This window comes from Lepisma saccharinum, chromosome 8 (assembly GCF_977018435.1).
Source record: "Lepisma saccharinum chromosome 8, izLepSacc3.1, whole genome shotgun sequence".
NCBI lineage: Eukaryota > Metazoa > Arthropoda > Insecta > Zygentoma > Lepismatidae > Lepisma > Lepisma saccharinum.
Genome location: NC_139236.1, coordinates 21,223,873 through 21,244,746, shown reverse-complemented (window position 1 = coordinate 21,244,746; position 20,874 = coordinate 21,223,873). Strand labels below are relative to the sequence as shown.

The following is a 20,874-nucleotide window of genomic DNA, read 5'->3' as shown; positions in this document are numbered from 1 at the left end:
TCCATTATAAGCAGACGAATGCCATGCACCTGTACCAACACCAGCGCCTCTAGCAGTATACTTTCTGAGTGGAACCTGCCAGAGGGGCCAGAACCGTCCGTTTTCCACACTACATTATTCAAGGCACTGTAGCTTCGGCAATTTCATTACTGCTTAAGAGAGGTTTATTTAAGTAAGTAGTGGGGCGAGGTGGTGCTTTCTTTCTGTTGCTTTTGACAAAAGACCACAAGTGTCGGGGATCGTGTTGTATATTTAGTTCACAGTTCAATAAATGCTTATGATATGATTCGCTAATGCATTTTTTGAGTATATTTCACAATTCTTTGAACTTGGTTTTGTGCAAGGACGCATTGCCTTTCTGCTGTTTCGATTTTCAGTGATGCATTGCTTTTGAAGCAATATCTTTTTTTATTTTGCAGGTGAACCAGCAAGGAAATTAACGCAAGTTGCAGATCATAAAGGGGACACATTTATCGAATGCAGTAGTTAGAATCTAATAGAAGTTATTTGTAGCATCATTTACATTTTGATAATTTTTTAGTTTGTTCCAGTTAGTTGTTTGGAGTTCTTGATACAGTTTTTGGGAATCGGCTTTTTAAAAATTATATCTTTTGTTTGTCGGTTCTGGTTTTATTCTGCACGGTTGTGTGTGGGACACATACACCGATAAAGCTGGGTGATGCTTATCTTCGAGAACTAGTGGCATTTGGTTCTTTTCGACGATCACGTGGCTTATATTAGTTATGACCAAGTCTAGTGTTGTGCCTAGTGTGTTTGTTACGTTATTATTGCTGCTTAAGGAATGAAGTTGAAGAAAATTTTGGAGTTCTAAACAACTGTTCCTGGAATTTAGTAAATTACAGTTAGTGCCCATGATTTCTGATATGTTAAAATCGCCAACTAAAATTAGAGGACACCCATTTGGACATTGTGTAGTTATGTGGATGAATATCATGTCGTACACTTTAGGTGGTGAATCGGGAGGAATATAGATGGCACAAATGTATGCATTAGCTTTGTCCTGAGTCTTAACCTTTACAATTAAAGAGTCAACAGTGGGATCGTCTATAGTGTACTCAATTTTGGTGGGTTGATATTTCTTTAAAATTGCTAAAATCACGCCTCCTCCCAGAGATTTTCCTGTTAGTGGAGGAGCATGTAGTTTACCGTGGGATTTTTGTGGTACAATCATGGGAGTTAGTTTTTCTGAAAGGTATTGGCACAGGGAAAACGAATATGGATGTTGCCAGTCCAAAAAATTATGCAGGGGGTGGGAAGGGGATTCTAAATGGCCGACAACTCGTTTCACCAAAACAGCAATATCTTCATTTATACGACTACAACAAATTTTCAAAGCTTTAAATACTTCTTGATGCAGTTTCTACGATTATTAGGAATAATGTGAATTGTGTAAAAACTAGCGGTAACGTTACATATTTATTTTAAAAAAGCTTTAACAAGCTCATGTTATGCATAATTAAATACAAAAAAAAAACTTTCTTTTTCAGATGGATCTCAGTGAACCAGAAACAAGGCTAAAAATGGAAATCAACTATGCACTGTGTATAATATGTCAACAGAAATTAACAGAAGGACTAATCACAAACCCCACCACACATGAAAAGGTTTTACAAAGTGTGCAAGAGAATGCTGAATATGAAAACGTGAAGTATGTATCATCTAATATTCGTCTACGTGGAATGACTGCTGCCATGCTGGCAGACAACAGGACATCATGGCACCGAAGTTGTTATGAAGATGTCACTCACAAGGGAAAATTGGAATGTATGAAAAAGCGCTATGAAAGCCAAAATCAGCAAACACCAACTGTGACGGAAAGGAGCACACCAAGACTAAAACGTTCGCATTGCATTTCATTCAAGAAAGATGAATGCTTCTTCTGTAATGGTGGTCAGACGCGTGCAAATTCCCTCAGGAAGCTGTCGGTTGATCATGCTCAAAAAAGCCTGAGTGATGCTATTGCTAAAAGTGGAAATAAAGCCCTCCAGATAAAGCTCAATACAGCAATCAACCCTGAAGATGGTCATGCTATCGACATTAGATACAATTTGCCGTGCTGGGCAAGTAATGTGACACATGTACTACGATGTCCTGATACCAGTGCACCCAATATCTCTACAGCCCCTGAAGCTGCATCAGAGATTGGATTCATCTGTATGATTCAAGAGCGTTTAAAGACTGGTTCCTTGAGTATGGTTGATGTGCAAACCACTTATGAAAACATTCGTGTTATGAATAATGTCGCTTATCCATCTATAACAAGGACAAAAATTAAGAAATTGCTGCAGAAAAATGTTACAGATTACAGATATTGAATTTCACCATCCATCACAAAGAAATCAACCTGAAATGTTAGTATGAAGCATGCACGAGATATTGCTATGATATCACAGAATGATGATGAAGATTTGGTCTTGACTATGAGGAGTTTCTATGATGCTGCTAGTTATCTTCGTAAGTCTATAATGAACACTAAGAAGTGGGAATTCACAGGATCATTAGAAGCAACAGAAGAACATGTGCCACGAGAAGTGTATTCTTTTTTCAGATGGCTTATTTGTGGTACTGTTGAACATCTGTCTTCAGAACACAAGCAATCAAGTGTTAACAAGGCTGTCATGAGCATATCAAACTGCAATATCCATGACATATAGTGAGAGACAAGTGAAATGTACAGCAACTACAAATATTCAGTCTACACATGTAATGCCTCAGCAAGTAGTTGTAGGATATCAGTTCACCAATCTGTAAGGAACAAGAAGGTCATTGAGCTTTTGCATGGCTATGGTCTGTCAATTGGATACGATCGACTTCGACGATGTGAAACACAAATAGCTGAGACGATAATAGATGATATCAGAAATAACCAGGGAGTGTATGTGCCGGCAGATGTCATCAAGGACAGATATATTTTCTTCCCAGTAGAAAACGTGGATTTCATGGAGGATTAACTAGATAGGAAGAACACCACACATGCAACTGACCTTGCCATTTATCAACAGAAAGAATCAGATGATAATTCACCAGCTATACACTTGATCAAATCATCAAACAATAGAGCCCTAACAGAATTTCCAGATATATTGACATTACTGAAATAATGCAGTATGCCAACAAAACCAACCCCAAAATCTACAACATATACTAATTTTTCATCAATGAAAGACAATATAGGTTTTAAGGAAATGAAGTCATGGCTCATAGCAAAGATAGTATATACTGCAACAGAAGATATTGCTAGTGAAGAAGACATTAATAGTGTCAGTCGTATTTTGCAAGCTTTTGCAAACTTGGGATTGGATGCAACACCATCTAATAGTATTTTTGATGCGTTAGAATGTTTTGTTTGTAAACTTTACATGCCAAACTCTGCAAAATCGGATGTTGGAGCTGTCCAGTTTACCTTGTTTCAAAAGAAAATTGCCGAATAAGAGAAAATGCCACCAACACAGTCAGCTCTTCGCTATGATATATTGAGAGCACATTTCAAGCCATGGTATGGCGAAATGATGTTGTTGCGAATCCAAAGATTCCACAGCCAGATGCTGGTTATGGATGGATGGGAAAGACAAAACGGTACATTTGTACCCCTGATGACCACGATGCAACCTGTCCCACAGACCATTCTGGAGCTAGTGAAATGTTCATGCAAAAAGAGTAGATGTTCAACACTTGTATGTAAATGCAGACGTCATGCCTTTCCATGCACTGACATGTGTGAATGTGTGGACCCGACAATGATGTAAATAACTGTTTTAACCGGAATGGGGATAATAGTTCATATGAAGACAGTGAAACTGATTAATAAGTGTAATTATTATTTTACATTATTTTTATTTGGATGACCTTCTGTTTTCAAACACTTTGTAGTAATGATCTTCTGAAACAGATTATTATATTATTTAATTCATTTCATTGTGTTTTCGGTAACAAACAAATACATCAATATGATGCCATGGAGTTTTTCTGTCTTTGTATCTTAAATTTATGATGATGGCGTAATTATATAAAATAAAACAATGAAAGCTACACATTGAATATTTTGATTCATTCCAAAATATTTTTTATACTCTGCGACAGAAAGTAGCCCTTCAACGGAAACCAGAAGAGCTATATTAAGCAATCCGTAAGATGCTAACAGGTTCATTTATATTATTCGCAATATTTTAGTAATTGTAAAAACTGCATCAAGAAGTATTTAAAGCTTTGAAAATTTGTTGTAGTTGTATAAATGATGAAGATATTGCTGTTTCGGTGAAACGAGTTCTCGGCCATTTTGAATCCCCCTCCACCCCCCCCCCTGCACAATTTTTGGGACTGGCAACATCTATATTCGATTTCCTTGTGCTAATACCTTTCAGAAAAACTAACTCCCATTATTGTACCACAAAAATCCCACGAAAGGCAAATATATTACCATTTGCCTCCACACTATGTGGATATTTCATCGCGATCTGTTCTAAAGACTACATATCTATCATCGAAAAATTATTTATCATTATGTGAAGAAGTTAGCCAAGTTTCAGTACATATTACTACATATCATAAATACTTGATAGAATACTGAGATAAAACTGTTTCGTTTTTGTTCTCAACCCACATATGGTCTGATACATAATATCTTAAGCAGTGGCGTGGCGTGGGATTTTTAAAAGTGTTACCGGTTATCAGTAGGACATTTAAGGGAGGAGCCGTAAGACTTGGGCGCCTCTCCACCTCATGCCCCCCCCCCCCCCCCTCAGTGTCTTCCAAGTAGTTCGTATAATATTATTCTGGTACGATTGAAATTCAATACCAGATTTTGGTAAAGTTATTAATCAGGGGGAAAAAATGTTGGCATATGCACTGAAGTGAAATCACACACATTGGTTGTTGACACAATAAACATTAGCCTAATAAAGAAATACGTAATATGATACTTACAGAAACATCGAAGGCTACTTATAGAGCAGATCAATCCGACAACTCTTCTTTGAAAATAGTTCTATGATGCTGTCATAAAATGAAGTTTTCTTCTTGAGATCTCGAAGGAGGTTTTTTTCAATTGCCATCAATGATAGACCCGACAATCTATTCTGTCCTTGGGTGTTTCTCTGATACGTGTGTATCCGCTGCAAAGCGGAAAAGGATCGTTCTGCTGAAGCACTTGTAGCAGGAATAGTTAATATCAAACAACACAATTTGGTTACTTCAGGTAACGCCTCAGTGAGTCCAACGGTATGCAAGTGCATGTTTATGTCATGAACTGATTTGCTTCTAAATTCAGGAGAAGCATATATGTATGCAAGTTCATTCTTGAGGCGTATCATGTTAAAAAACTGTCCAAAGTTTCTCAAAAGTACGCGAAGCGCTTTTTCTGGGAAGTGTTTTGAATAAGTTATGAATCCATCACAATCAAGCAAGGCCAAGAATTCCAATTTATCAATATCTGCAAATTTTGTTATAAATTGACCTTTCAACGTATCAGTGATTTCGTAGAAGAGTCTCCGACAGATGTCTTTCTTACTGATAGCAACTCCACTAACTTTTAGTCTCTTTGACTGTTGCGCACTCACACTTTCATTCAGATTTTCCATTTTCGACCACAAAACGTCAAAATCGTCACGCATTCTTGTAAGGCTGTCAACAAAATCACTGATTTTCTTTTTGCAATACCCAACATCGTGTATTTTATTTTGCAGAACACTGAACAAAATATCGGCTTTTGGAAATATAGCATGAAAAACTTCCAACATAAAGTTAAAATCAAAGTTTTGAAGGGCTCGAAAGTATCCTGCTGCACAAGCTCTAGTTTCGCCATCCCATTCATCCGTGTCTTCCATCATGGACTTAAACAAACTTGTCAATTCATTTTTACAATTGAAAACCACCTCAATTATTCTATTCCTGTAATTCCACCTTGTGTTAGAAACTGACGGCAATCACCTATTAACTTCACGGTCTAGAGCTTCTGTTCTTTTCGATGATTTTGAGAGAAAAGAAGATAAACCTGAGATTGTTTCAAAGAACACTTTACATTCTTTTATGAAATTAACGGATTTTTCCAAAACTAGATTAAGTCTATGTGCATAACAGTGCACGAATATTACCTGTAAATATTTCTGCTTAGCGAGAGTTTGTAGTCCGCCAATTTCACCGGCCATGACTGGAGCCCCATCGTAAGTTTGTGCGATCATCCACATAGCGACACAGAACTTGAAATAACCGAGCAGATGTTCTGTCATAGCTTACGTCAGAGAAACCTACAAATCTTTCTTCTACGTTACCTTTCGAAGTGACATAACGGAAAACGGTCGAAAGCTGAGATTTGTTAGAAACATCCGTCGTTTCATCCATTATTACAGCAACAAACGCACTCTCCTTAACTTCTTTCTTTATTTCGTTCATCATGTGAGACGAAATGCACTCAATAATATCATTTTGGATGTCGTTTGATGTTCCTGAGAAAACTGTAGAGGTTCGCAGGTGATGATTCAGTTTATCGTCAGTTTCGGCCATTAAATGAAGCAGTTCCACATAGTTCCCTCGATTCAAGGAATCGTTGGTTTCGTTGCTTCCTCTGAAGGGTAATTCTTGTGTAGCTAAGTAGCAAGTGGCGCGAATTAGACATTCTAAAATATATCTATTTCTTTTAACGTTGTCATTGTACTTATCCACAGATCTCTTAAAAGTTTCGCTCAAAGAAAAATCAATCCTTGTTTTACCAAATGAAGCTAGGGAACACATTGATGCAATATGCTGCTTCGAGATCTCGTGCCGTCCCCTGATGGTTCTGAAGTTTTCCATGGTATCCACACCTGAATTCCATACGTTTTTTTCACCCGAAAATAGAGTACATGGCCAACAAAACAGTTTCGACAACTGCGCACATCCACATAACCACGGATTGTCGTTATACCACGAAACATTGAAATGTCGGTCATATCCAGCAGACGACTTTGTTTTTAATTCGTTCAAAATAGGCGTTGGCCTTCCTTTCGTCACAATTTCGCTTTTTTCTGCAAAAGAACGCGAACCGAAAGATTTCTTCAAAATATCTTCTATCGCACAATTACGCACACTGTTCAGATAGGACGAACCAGACACCTCGGAACTCGGAGCAAGCTCAATTTTGCTTGTTAATTAATTTACAATGCCCAAAAACAACACAAAGACGAAAGACACCACTCACAAAAATCGCACTGCACAGTCCCTCCCGCCAACCGTTGTTTACTTTTGTAACACGTGAAGCACCCCATCTCCCTTGACCCCCTCTCCTCTCAGCATAGGCGCTTTCCCAATAGCCAATATTTCCTTCGGAACCTTACACTGCAATAAATCTAGTTCTACTAGTGTTGCCATCTTAGTTATTTTGAAACCAGATTTGCCTAAATCTTGAAACTTTTCATTTCAAATAAGATGTATGTAGAGTAGGTGTCTTCATTTGTTTCCTAACTACTCCCATTCCCATGTTTCGCTAAATCCACAGAAATCTCATCTCTGACACCACTACTATTTCGTATATTTTACGTTCCTTGCTACCTTTAAGACTTTCGCTTTATAGGATAATCGTAATCGTGACGATGAGGATGCATGGTGAGTTATTGAAATAAAATTATTATTATTTTGTGTATGTAATTATTAATTTTTATATAACAACAAACATTGAAATAACCATTTCTTGCTGAGGATTCGAACCTGCGACACCTGACACTTTAGAGCGTGCTAAGATAACAATCTTGAAATTATGCTTGTAAGTAATGTTTTCATCCAAAAACAGTGCTGCTACCTCAAAAACATTGCTTCAATCCGAAATTATCACATTCCTGCGTCAATCTCAATCGGCCCTTTCAACAATTATAAAAAATTCCTGTAACCGAAATAATATTATATGTGTGAAATATAAAATTTTAGGTTGACATTTTTAGAAGGACAGCGGACCCCTTGATCATACCCACCCCTCTCCTCTCCTTCTCGCCCATGATGTCGAAAAAGGACATAGAGGATTTTCGTAATCGCTGATATTTAGAGTAAATACAAAATATCACTTGGTAGTTTGTTTTCCCCAAGTGTGATATGATTTTTTTTAAATTTTGATTTGGCGATTTAAGTCCACTTCATGCACAGTAATGCTAATTGGGACAGTTTAAAGTTGGATCCGAACCACTTGTGCCTCCACTGGGTATCGAACCCGGGATCCCTTGATTATAAGGCGGCGACGCTACCACTGCGGCATCGTTCCCCAGTGTGACTGGACACCTTCTGAGTAAGGTAGACCTGATTAGGCGACTTAGCTCTTTTCTGTCAATTGAATATGGCAACACTGATCTGTTTCCTGTAAGGGTCACCAGCAACTGCGCCGGCTAAACAGATATGCCAAAAACCCGCCTCTTCCTCCCGCCGTAACAGCCTTTGCCGCGATGGAAAGTCTTCCTTGGGTGGGCTCAGGGTCCTTTCCCCATGTTGCCTGTGGAGGGTACCGGATCAGTCTTCCGCCGGTGTCAGAAAAAATGTCAGTCTGCAATGTTTACTTTACGACAATATTACCAGTTTATGTACCTAATAATATTTTAAGATGGGTTCTTCAATTCTTTACATTTTGGTGTTACCTGCGGTAACAGCGGCTACATGCACGCCACACCTCTGATCTTAAGGCTTAAGACTTGGTTGGTTGGAGTTATTTTTCCTAAGGTTGTTGTTTACAGCGTTATAAGTTTGAGATTTTGCTAATGGTTGGATATTCTTTATTTTTTTAAACTTGCAGCACATCGCAGAACTCCCAGTCAAGTTACTGGACAACATAATTGGAGCTGTCTTATCTTCATCATGTTCAGAATGGGCACGGCTTTGCAGGGATCCTCAAAGCGAAAAGTTGTCTTCCCCTTGCAACCCTTCCGAGGCTCCTGTGGTCCCTGGGGTGAGCAGAGTGTGGACCTGGTTGTTGACCTGTTGTGGAATGTCCCAATGTGTTGTTTTCCTCTTGGCCTGAGCTGCCTGGAGTTCCTGAGCGTGTACTTTTGGTTGTCTACTATGAGATGACAAAAACTAATATGAGAACCATGTCCTTTTCTCCTTGCGTCGTGCATAAATGGAAGCAGCTATTGGCAATCTTTTCTCACATTATAAGAAAAGTCCTCGTCGATGAAGATTTTCGTTCCTTTCAGTTTGCTTCTGTTCATTAGCACTTCTTCCTTCTTTTTATAGCAAAGAAATTGGCATACTATTGGGACTGGCCCTTCCTGTGAGCGCCATCTGATTCTCTGGCAGCGCTGGATGTCGTCGTCTTGTAGACTGACTTGCAGTGTTGTTTCAACCAGATCCTGAACTTTTTTCTCAGTGTTTCCCAGTTCTCACTCGCATCCTCTTGGGTGATTCCAAAAAATACCAAATTCTCACGCCTACTTCTATTCTCTTGATCATCCAGACGGTTCTCCAGCCAATTACAGTAACCTTGGAGTTCCATGACGTCTATAGCAACTTTGTCAACATCCTTCTCGATGTGTGAGAGACTGTCGACCAGTTTTGTGATTGTTTCATTCATTAATCTCGCTTCCTTCACGATTGTCTCATTTGAGGCCTGTAACAGTTTCAGAATTTCCAGAATTTCACTTAGTTCATTTTGGTCCGATGCGGGGGTTCATTTCAACACCACCAATAACAAGTAATGCTAACACCACAAACCCATATGCGTAGAAACACCTGGACACTTTCAATTCGTCACTGGGGGCTTCCTTCAGGTTCCTGGGTTTCACGCTACGTGACGGTCAGTGACACTCACATCTCGGCGACACTTAGGTTTGCAACCTGCAGACCACGAGCAATTAGAAAGCACGTTCGTCCACCACCACAACTCAACACAGATCCAAATTCTGAAGCTTGAAAATTTGACGTAAGTGAGTACTAAAATGCTTTCTGCGAAACTTACTTGTAAATGTTCTATTAATTTCAGTGGCCTCTGGCACCATCTACTTGGGAAACTCAATGCTTTACTACATGGATGGTGGCAAGCCACCAAAATTAATAGAACATTTACAAGTAATTTTCACGGAAATAATTTTAGTACTCACTTACATCTTCTAATTCTCAACCACGTTTTTTTATTCCCCCTAACATCAATAAATTCAGAAGTTGCAAATGAAAAGCAATTTGTACCTAACATTCTTTTGTTGCAAATAATGATGTTCTGCATTATGGTAACGGAGGTAGTAAAACATTTTAAAAGTATGTAACAATGACTTTGAAAACTTAGCAGCTATACTGTGTAGCAAGACAACTATCATTCAAATAAAATGACAGTGGAATGTATGTCTTACCTATTCTCTTGTTTCATATAATTTCGATGAACACTTTGTTCTTTAACGTATCTTCATACTTACAAAATCTACACTAAGAAAAGAACACATATACATGCCATAAACACAAACAATCAACTTTCTGCAGTTGGTGTTGGTCACTATGGAGAAAGACCACTTTAACAAGGACAGGGGTCTTGAGTTCAAATCCCAGCCTGAGCATGGGTGTTCTTTGAGAGTGTCCCACCAAGCAAATATTTACTCAACCTCATCATCGCAATTATCCAAAAGAGGCAGAAAAGCGATGCTAAATAGGAAAATGATCAAATTCATCTTAAGAAGAAGAAGGAACTACCAAAAACATGTTGCAACTAAGTACACACTTGTATTTATCCTAAGTGGGACTTTGAGTAGAGACATTGCAACCGGCACTCAATCAGATCACAGGTATTCCATCCAACACTCTGAGCAATGCAGCAAGGATTCACATATCATTGCCAGTGATATATTAAATTTCTTACATGTACACTTTGCACCATGACTTGAGGTACATGTAAGGGGTTGTGGGTGTATGGCTTCACCATGGCCATTTTGCAGGTGATGTGATCAGCACCATTCTCTGGTTGCCTTTACTTCCCAAGGTTGCGGGTACAAGGCTGGAAAAAGTCTGATTTATATTGCCAACCCCGGGAATCGAACCTGGGTTTCCGACGTGGCACTCACACACCCTATCGACTAGACCACAATGGCTCCAAATTCCTTACATGAAGAGCACACAGAATCATTATACAGGGTGTTTCCGGGCTGATGATACAAACTTTCAGGGATGATGGAGAAGGGCACATGTATCAATTTGAGATAAGGAACCCTGGTCCGGAAACGACTTAGTCGAAAGTTATAAACTAAAATTGGTGTATGAAGATGTAATACTTTTATTATCTGCACAAGTTTCGCAAGCTGCTACATTCACAAGTTGTTCCAAGTGGCATCCCCCAGCTTTGCTGCAGGCATGACATCATCACGCGTACCCGTTGGAACAACCCCGGGCTCGTTTGAACAATGTTACAGGCAATGAGAATTCTTGCCAGGAGATCCTCTTTAGTCTACTACAGGTGCCAGAACTTTGTGCCATGATGTCATGCCTGCAGCGAAGCTGGGGGACGACACTTTGAACATCTGTTATGAATGTAGCAACTTGTGAAACTTGTGCAGGTAATAAAAGTATAACATCTTCATACACCGATTTTCGCTTATAACTTTCGACTAAGTCGTTTCCGGACCAGGGTTCCCTATCTCAAATTGATACATGTGCCCTTCTCCATCATCCCTGAAAGTTTGTATCATCAGGCCGGAAACATCCTGTAGATGCAATGGGGTTTGAAAACTTCCATGTGCTTTCTACATATTAAAAATTCTAAACATTGCAAAAAGGTGTTTATACTGAAAGGAAACATAAGCCTTAAATAATAATTATTTGTATGTAGAATGAGGCTAGTCTATGGACATTAGTGAGCAAACAAATAAAAACATGAAAGTGCATTCTGAAAGTACATAAGAAGAAATGTAAATTGTGAATTTCTGAGCATTGTTATTTCTTGCAGAAAAACTTTTTGAATTATGGAAAAATCCGTTTGAAATCTGACAGCCCCCTCCCCAATTTTCAGAAAACAAAAAAAAATCAAATAAAAGTAGTGAAGAAAAAGGAAAACTTAAAGTGAATAAATACAAATCCCTTTAAAATAACTCACGATAACATTTTCGTCTTTCAATAAATTTTAAAACTGAGATTTTTAATGGTAATTGGAGATCATGAAAAAAACAATGGGATAACACCAAAACTGATTTATGGTAATATATTCTTTGATCCAAGCAAAGATTAAATCTCACTAGAGTAGTAAACATCATTGTTACATTGTAACAATATGGGCCGTCTAGTGTTAGTACAATTGGTGCCTTTCAATAAAATAGCGGTTTTGAAGATTAAAAGAACGTAAATTGAGATTGCAACAGCAACTGTCTAGTCAATGGCAGGTATTGAATTATACACACAATTACTGATACATAGCATTACTGACAATTATTGTATAATGAATAGGTTTAGTACTTTATAAACTCTATTCATGATCACATATATCAACTACTACATTAAATCCCAACCAATGTTTTAAGAAAAAATAACGTTAGCTACCTTGCCCTTCATCCTGGAAAGATTTCTAATAACATTGATACATCTTTTATTGTTAAAATATATTGCTGCAAAATGTAGCCAATGTAGCGCTGCTGAAATGTCTGTTTGTTTTGAAGTCCACTTGATGCACAGAAAGGGTAATTTAATTAGATCTGAACCTTGTAGCACCACTACCAACCTTCAAGGCTGTGGCTGGGATAGTAGTGCTGTCCAAGTTTGGGGTAGTGGCTGGAAGTACCAAAATGCACTGACAATTGAGCGATCACCGCTGCAAACGGACTCAAGGTGGGATATATGGATTGCCTGCCCATGAGAAGTACTTGGATTCAAAGATAGAAACAAAGCGTATGCCAAGAACACCGATATACCGCTCAATCAAGCCAGGTCTCTAATATCCCTCTCCACTCGCTTGTTAACAATTGTAAATCTTTACCCACTGAGTGGAGACCTGAAGCTAATTACTATCATACTCTGATGAAGGCTGTTCACTAACTGGAAACAATTACCCTTTCACAAGCAATAAAGTGAAATAACAACAAGTGGTTCACATTTTAACAATAACATTTAATAATGGCAAGCTTAACTTGAAGAGTTTAACACTTACAAGGACCATCTTCAAATATTTCCCCAAACAACATCAAAATATTCCCTCCCTCTTTCTAGTAACTTCAGTGATTACAACCATTAACACATACAATCCAATATAAACGGTGTCCAACACTCTACCAACAAACTTGACTCTCCAATCAATGAATCTACAAGGGTCATCCAGAAAATAAAGACCCTTTGGTTATACAAAATGTAAAACACAATATTTATTGGAAAAACAATTCTGTTACATACCTGAAGCTTCCTTCACTTCTCTACATAATCACCTCCTACATTTAAAAACATTTGTCGTATCTGGGAAAGAGCTTCAGAATTCCCATGTTATACTCTTCTGCCGCCAGTTCATTAAGCCAGGTGGTCACTGCATTCAAACAAAGGACCGCTCACACATTTCCGCCGCGCAGCTCACTCCTCTTTCTCTTGTCAGGGTCAACTGGCTTCCGTAACAGCTGTGCTCATAATGCTGTGAGTGGAGGTTGCAAGAAGTCGTCCTTGTGCAGTTGGGGTGGTCAAAATGAACTGCGTGATGGAAAAGTGAGGTAAGGAGTGTTATTCGATTTCTGAACACTCAAAAGGTGAATCCGGCAGAAATTTACCGGCAACTGAAAGCAGTGTATGGTGATAATGCAATGAACGAAAGAAATGTGAGAAAATGGTGTGAAATGCTCAACAATGGACGAACAAATGAGCACGATGAAACTCGACCTGGATGCCCATCACTCATCACAGAAGACCTGAAGACTGCAGTGAACAACAGAATCTTGCAAGACAGTCACGTAACTCTCGACGAATTGCGCATTGTGTTTCCGGACATTTCTCGTTCTTTGCTTGGTGAAATTGTGTTGCAACATCTCGGCTACAACAAAATTTGTGCACGATGGGTTCCGCGGCAGTGAGAATGCAGTGACCACCTGGCTTAATGAACTGGTGGCAGAAGAGTATAACATGGGAATTCTGAAGCTCTTGCCCAGATACGACAAATGATTAAATGTAGGAGGTGATTATGTAGAGAAGTGAAGGAAGCTTCAGGAATGTAACAGAATTGTTTTTTCCAATAAATATTCTGTTTTTCATTTTGTATAACCAAACGGTCTTTATTTTCTGGATGACCCTCGTAGTTTCATAACATTACAACATTCACCCAAAACATGGTTCACCTCATACTGAGATTTCCTGGGCCCCAAGGGAAACTGCCCGGGAACCATTAAAAGTTCTGCCAATAATACTTTGAGCGCACAATGACTTAATCAAAACGGGACTGAACTCAGCATTTCATTCCAATTTCCTACATATATATTCCAATCTCAGTCAAAACCCCAACTTCGCTTGACGAGTAGTTCAAATGCATCACAACAATTATAGTTCTGCACAGACATTGACAGGAATCACACCACTTCACGACATACCTATAATATTGAAATGCTCCTCTACTTCGTATGCTTCATGTCATTAAAACTGGTCTCTCTAGGAATCTTCTCTATGTGGGAAACTTCTGGAATTGGACAACGTTGTGGGTGACGAATCTATTCTTCTTCTCGTCACAACTGACCCCGTTTACTCTCTCAATTCCGCTCTAAAACCCATGGGCAAGATATTGATCTGGAACTGGGAGGCTTCTTGCAAACTCTGGAACCCTTCTCTTGGAAACATGCCAGGTAGGTGGCAGTCGTCAAAATCTGGACATGAGGACAACAGCTACAGGAGTCCAAATTGAACACTGGATTCACACCGAGGAACTCCAAGCCTCTGGCAGTCTGACACTCCACGCAAATCCTGGAACTGCTCACAGGGGAGAGATCCAGTCGTTTCCTCTCGTACACACTTCAATGCCGAAGCATTCATTTTGATGAAGCCCAACTCAATGAGGTTGCACTCGACCGAGAGATAGTGTGCCCGGCGAAGACCCAATCTCCCTGTGCAGCAGAGTTATGAGACTCTCCTTAATGTTATGCCACACTGAGATTCTCAGGACGTACAATTAGAAAAAGAAGTAGCTTTTGCCATTTTACAAGTTTAATAACACCTTTTACCTTTAAACAATCACTGCAAAATAACACATCTATACTACAAATACAATCACTTTTCAATAAGCTGCGGCTTTTCTTTTATAACAGCGTTCTTCACAAAATTAACATCATCTCATGCAACTCAAGTTACTTTTCATCCTACCATGTACTGCTGTCCTGGCAACGAATTCAAAAAAGGATTGGACAGTATTATTTTTTCTCATCCTACCAAAAATGACTTCCGCTTCCTATATGTCACAAGTATACAGCCAAAAGTACAAATTTATATCAACACAAACAAAAATATTGAAACTAACAAAACAAATCAAACATATGAGGCACATGTCAAAAAAAGGGCCGATAATTTTTTACTTGTGACTGGCAACACTGACAAAGCTGCACGTGCACTGAAGCATGTTTTATTATTCTGTGTCTGCAACAGAGGTATATTTCTCAGTGTGGAGGTGCGTACATGCAAGTAGCAGGAAGTTGAAAAGGCTGCCGTAATAGAAAATCCCACCAAATGTGAGGTGAGGTCGGTGATTAGATTTCTGAATGCAAAAGGACTGAGTGCAGCTGACATTCGTTGGGAATTGTGCGCCATTTACGGACCAACAGTAATGAGTGAAGGAAAGGTGAAAGAAAGGTAAGACAAGGGTGCCATGCTTTTTCGGGAAGGACATTCAAATGTTCATGACGACGAGCGGAGCGGCAGGTATAGTGTTCAGACGCACAGCTTTGTGCAACGTGTTGATGAGAAAGTGCAATCCAATCGCCTTTTCACCATTACTGATCTAGGCACGGAGATTCCTGGTCTGATAAAACATTGCACCGAATTGTAACAGACAATCTGGGTTACACAAACTGTGTGCGAGGTGGGTGCCGAAAATTTTGACAAACACTCACAAAGATGAAAGAATGAATCAACACGTGATTTTTTGGTCCGCTGGGAGAAGGATGGGCATGACTTGCTTTCTCACATAGTGACTGGAGACGAAACCCAGACATCATATGTCACTGGTGAGTCGAAGCAGCAATCAAAGCAATGGTGTCACTCCGGTTCACCAAAACCGAAGAAATTCAAGCAAACACCATCTCATCGCAAAATCATGGTAACTATGTTTTGAGACCAAAAAGGTGTAATCCTCGTGGAATTCCTGGAACCACGACGAACCATCACAGCAGATGTGTATTGCCAAACACTGTTTAATCTGCGACGGCCATCCAAAACTGGCGAAGAGGAATGTTACGGTCTGGAATTCTGCTTATTCATGACAACGCCCACCCAGACACAGCTGACCTTACTGTAGCGACAATTCAAAAATTCCGATGGGAATGTTTTAATCACCCACCATACACTTCCGATCTTGCCCCAAGTGATTACTTTCTGTTCCTTCACCTCAAAAAGTGGCTTGCTTCGCAACGTTTCGATGATAGTGACGTTCTCAAGACATCAGTTCTCGACTGGCTGACATCCCAGGTGGCAGATTTCTATGCAGAGGGTCTACGTAAACTTGTTCCATGGTACCAAAAAGGCTTGGAGTGTTATGGCGACTATGTAGAAAAATAGCCAGGGTATGCACTTGTAATACAAAATACATTTTTTCTCGCTAATTTTATTCTCTGTAAATCACCAATCGGCCCTTTTTTTGACATGCCCCTCATATTAATGGTGAAATTAAGCAAGGCATATCACACACACTCTGATGTGTCTCGCTACGCTCTTCTTCCTCTTGACAAAGCACCTGTAGGTGGCGCTGTTGACGCATGATCCAATGGCCATCATGACGTCAATAATGAGCAATAGTACAAATCCACAGAATAAAGTCATAGACGCCACGAGGAGAGTGACACTGTCACAACCTGAAGTGAAAAGTGGAATCCGAAACACAATGCAGCTCAAGTGGGTATTCTACTCAGAAACCGTTGATTACTACTATAGTGTAAATCATCAACCCTGAGACTTTCTGTAAACAAACCGTCTCACCGATTCAATGTATCACTGAACATGGAGACCTTCCCGCATGCAACTCACCATGTTGAAAGTGGCACTACTTCCTTGCTGTTCACATGATTATTTTTAGAAAATAACCATTGTTATAAAATATCATTATGTACACAAATCTCTAAGCTCATTGCAAGTTACAATGCATATTCCTACAAAATGTTCACACTTATCTCGCCTTGCCATGTCACCAAGTTATTTTACGAAGTGCACTATATTTGGCGGAACAAAAATGGTTATTAGGATGCTTGTCAAAGTTTCCAACAACAATAAATTTACGAACTTTCTTTGTCTTGTTTTGATCATCACCATCAATATATTTATTGGACTTACAGCATTGCATATGACTGTTTATGCCCATTGTATATTTTATTTACATAAGATACAATTTACATAAAATCTACAAACAAATTTCAAATACACTCCTATGTATATCAAACCTTAGAAATATACATTACCATGTCATATTTTGTCTAAAAAACGCAAGCAAAATATTCAATTCACATGCAAGAAAGAAGCAAAATTTATGTGAAATGATTACTGGTGCAAAGAGTTAACCACAACGGTGAAGCAATAAGTACGTACAAAAGAAAGAGCATTGGGTTTAAAGTGAGACATCATTTGCGGCAGCATATCCCATACTACAAATTGGCCGTTGTTTTACCTTACTTAATGAATCCTGTAACAGCGCTGGATTTTCATGTGGATTATTTTACTTCTATGAGTTTGCAATTTCTGCATGCACGTGGTTTTTGTTTTTTTTCAGAACGTCTCAGGGTTGGTGATTTGAACTTTAGTGGTCTTGTAAAGTGTTTCAAAGCTTCTAACAACTTTCCCTACTTTTTGTGACATCCACATTTCTGTGCTGTACAATCTCACACCCACATGTTGTGCATGAAACTTACTGCATTCACTTTGATACTAGGGCAAAATAAAAACCTTACTAGGGAACGGTACATGTATACTTATTTGTGAAATATCAAGAATAGCGAAAAGAGCTAAGCACAATTTTTTGATCATTCGTATTCTCAATTTTGTAACGATAGAGCAACATAAACATGAATTATGTTCTCGCAAAGAGAAAGTCATGATGTTGTCTCAGACAATAATAATACATATGAAAGTGTAAAAATATATATACCTCCAAAAACATAATAAAACACAAGAAAATTTCACATTTAGTACATATAGCATAGCTAGAAATACAAATTGGTAATATATTTGGGTTTCTAAGTAAATCAGATAGCAAAAATTTCAATTAAAGTACAGTTTTAGAAAGTTTTGTGTTTGATATCTTTTCAACAAGTGATGAGGAATATGATCTCATTCTCTCTTTGGTTTCTAAGCATGTCCATTAGTGCTGCATGGGACCTTTTTCGCTCACTCCAACTCATTTCAGTCTTCCATGCTTGAGCGTACCACACTAGTAGCAGAATGATTGTCAACGTCCTATATTTCTTCAGAGCCTAACTAAGCAGCACTGTGAACCTAAAACCCCTACATGGAAGGAAACTACTCCGTGTAATTACAATTCTAAATAATAATTCCGTATATTATTGTGTAAGACTCAAATACAATATGCATGAAAGTATGCAATATCTACAGACCGAAACGTAAAATGGATTCACATACTGACAGACCTGCCGAAGCAATTACAAATATCGTATCACAGTGCAACAAATACATGTACATAATTGTTCACTAACCTGAAAGGACAATCATATTCTGTGAAATAATAAATTGCAGTTATAACATTCAATCGAACATCATTTTAATGTCCCAGGTTCGATACCGGTGGATTGATAGATTGATTTATTTGGAGTTTTAAGTCCACTTTATGCACAGTAAGGCTAATCGGGACTGGACCTACAGTTTAAAGTGGGATCCGAACCACTATGTTCCTCCACCGGGAATCGAACCTGGGACCCCTTGATTACATGGTGACGATGCTAACTCTGCACCATCGGGGAGGCCCTCGATATCGGTGGAGACCCGTTGTGGTTCGTATCCCACTTTAAACTGTAGGTCCAGTCCCGATTAGCCTTACTGTGTATAAAGTGGACTTAAAACACCAATTCAATCAATCAAGCAATCATTTTGATGTGACAATATACGTAGAAACATGAAATGTCAGCCTAGGCAGTTTCAGCTTGTAATCATATATTTTATTTTCACATATCTCGGTAAGATATACAAAACTGTATTTTAACATGGAAATGATGACTATGTTCACTTATTTTTCAATTTCACTTCGTCTTGTACTTCACGATCCATATTTGAGGACCCACTAGACAAATGACGGAAATATGAGTACTAATAAGGTTCAAGAGTATTCCACTCGTTCACGTGTTTTTCTCTCGAGCGGAAGACCTATCAATTCTGTATGCCAGCTAGTGTTGCCCATGTGAACTATTTGCCACTCAAGCGAAAAACGCTCATTGCAGCACTCTAATGTTCATGGTCTCATGTTCAATTTTAATGCAAGACCAATACGATTGTTGATGCTATCCACAAGATGTTTGGAAGAAGCCACAGTATTCTGATTACTTAAATTTGGTTGTATTTTTATGATTACATGTTTTATTATTTGAAAAATTGTGGAAAGTTTACAAAATATATAGAAGTGTTTTCTGACAAAATAATTGGCCAAATATTTTTCAATTACAATAATGGTATTTCATTCATAACTTTGGAAAAATGTTTGAGAAATTTTTCTGTGAAATTCAAATTTTCAATAATTGACCACTAAAGGTTTCATCAATAGAAACACAAACATATTTTAATAAGTACTGTGCAAATATAGAGTGAAATCTAAATACCGAGTAAAATCAATTAATAAAATTGATGAACCAGACATATAAATTGGTTTGTTCAGAACAAAATACTACATTGGCTACTGGTACACTCCTAAATTAAGATAATACAAATAATACGAATTCATTTCCAATAAATCAGCTTGAATTCCCACTTGAGTTTATCATCATTGCAGCTTAAATGTTACTATTGTTAGGCAGTGAAAGTTCAACATCTCCCATTTCTCTCTACACATTTGGCTTTCTCTACTATTTTACTCAATTGTAACACTCAAAAATTTATTGTAAAGAAACTATGAGTGTTACTAAGTGACACAGCACATTAGTTGAACGAGTAAAGTGATAGTATTTTTTGTATGGCAGTTGTTCCCTGTAGTTTCATATCTCGCCAGTGGCAGCTGGCCAAGTGCAACAAGCGCTGATGTTTTCACCTAATTTTCAAATTAATATTGACATTTTTCATTTGTTTGTGAAATTAAACTATTTCCCAGCAGAACGCACACAATAATACTCAAAGTATACGCCGCTCGGCGCTACGCACGTGAAGAGTTCGTCGTAGCATAAAGAAACCAAAGGCAGATGCCGCCAGGTTGCGGAAGACTTTAGCCGGTTGTCATGGCAACAGTGATGTTACCTAGCATTGGCCTTGAATGGGTGTCACCTTGTAGGTGCAGCAGTTCTCTCGTAGACAAAAAAAATGCATCCAGTGGTTGTGGCAAAATCATATCGCTCTCATGAGATCTTGTTCCGCATGTGTGTTTCACGTTTCCTATTGTGTGTTGTATTCATATGTTGAGCTGTGGTTTGTACAATGAACCCAGTAAATGACTTAGTGTGTAATTTGTTACAGACACCATTTTCCAGATGGTTGGATGAAGACAAAAAAGACGTTTTAAATTGTGGGCGGCCCACTGACATTCTTCAAATACCAGTTAAGCGAGAGAACAAAAAAGCAGGGAAA

The 20,874-nt window shown here is 38.6% G+C and overlaps 1 protein-coding gene across 5 annotated transcripts in view; it reads right to left on the bottom strand.

Moving 5' to 3' along the window:
* LOC145990879 (uncharacterized) overlaps positions 1–20,874 on the bottom strand; it is a 93,930-nt gene that overhangs the window by 20,100 nt on the left and 52,956 nt on the right. The window contains exon 5 of one of the 5 annotated variants that reach the window (XM_083126339.1): positions 18,305–18,597. The exons of the other annotated variants lie outside the window; for them this stretch is intronic. Coding sequence (XP_082982465.1) covers positions 18,567–18,597 — 31 coding nt within the window. The 3' untranslated portion in view covers positions 18,305–18,566. Of the gene's footprint in view, positions 1–18,304; positions 18,598–20,874 lie in introns of those variants that run through there. 5 annotated transcript variants of the gene reach the window in all.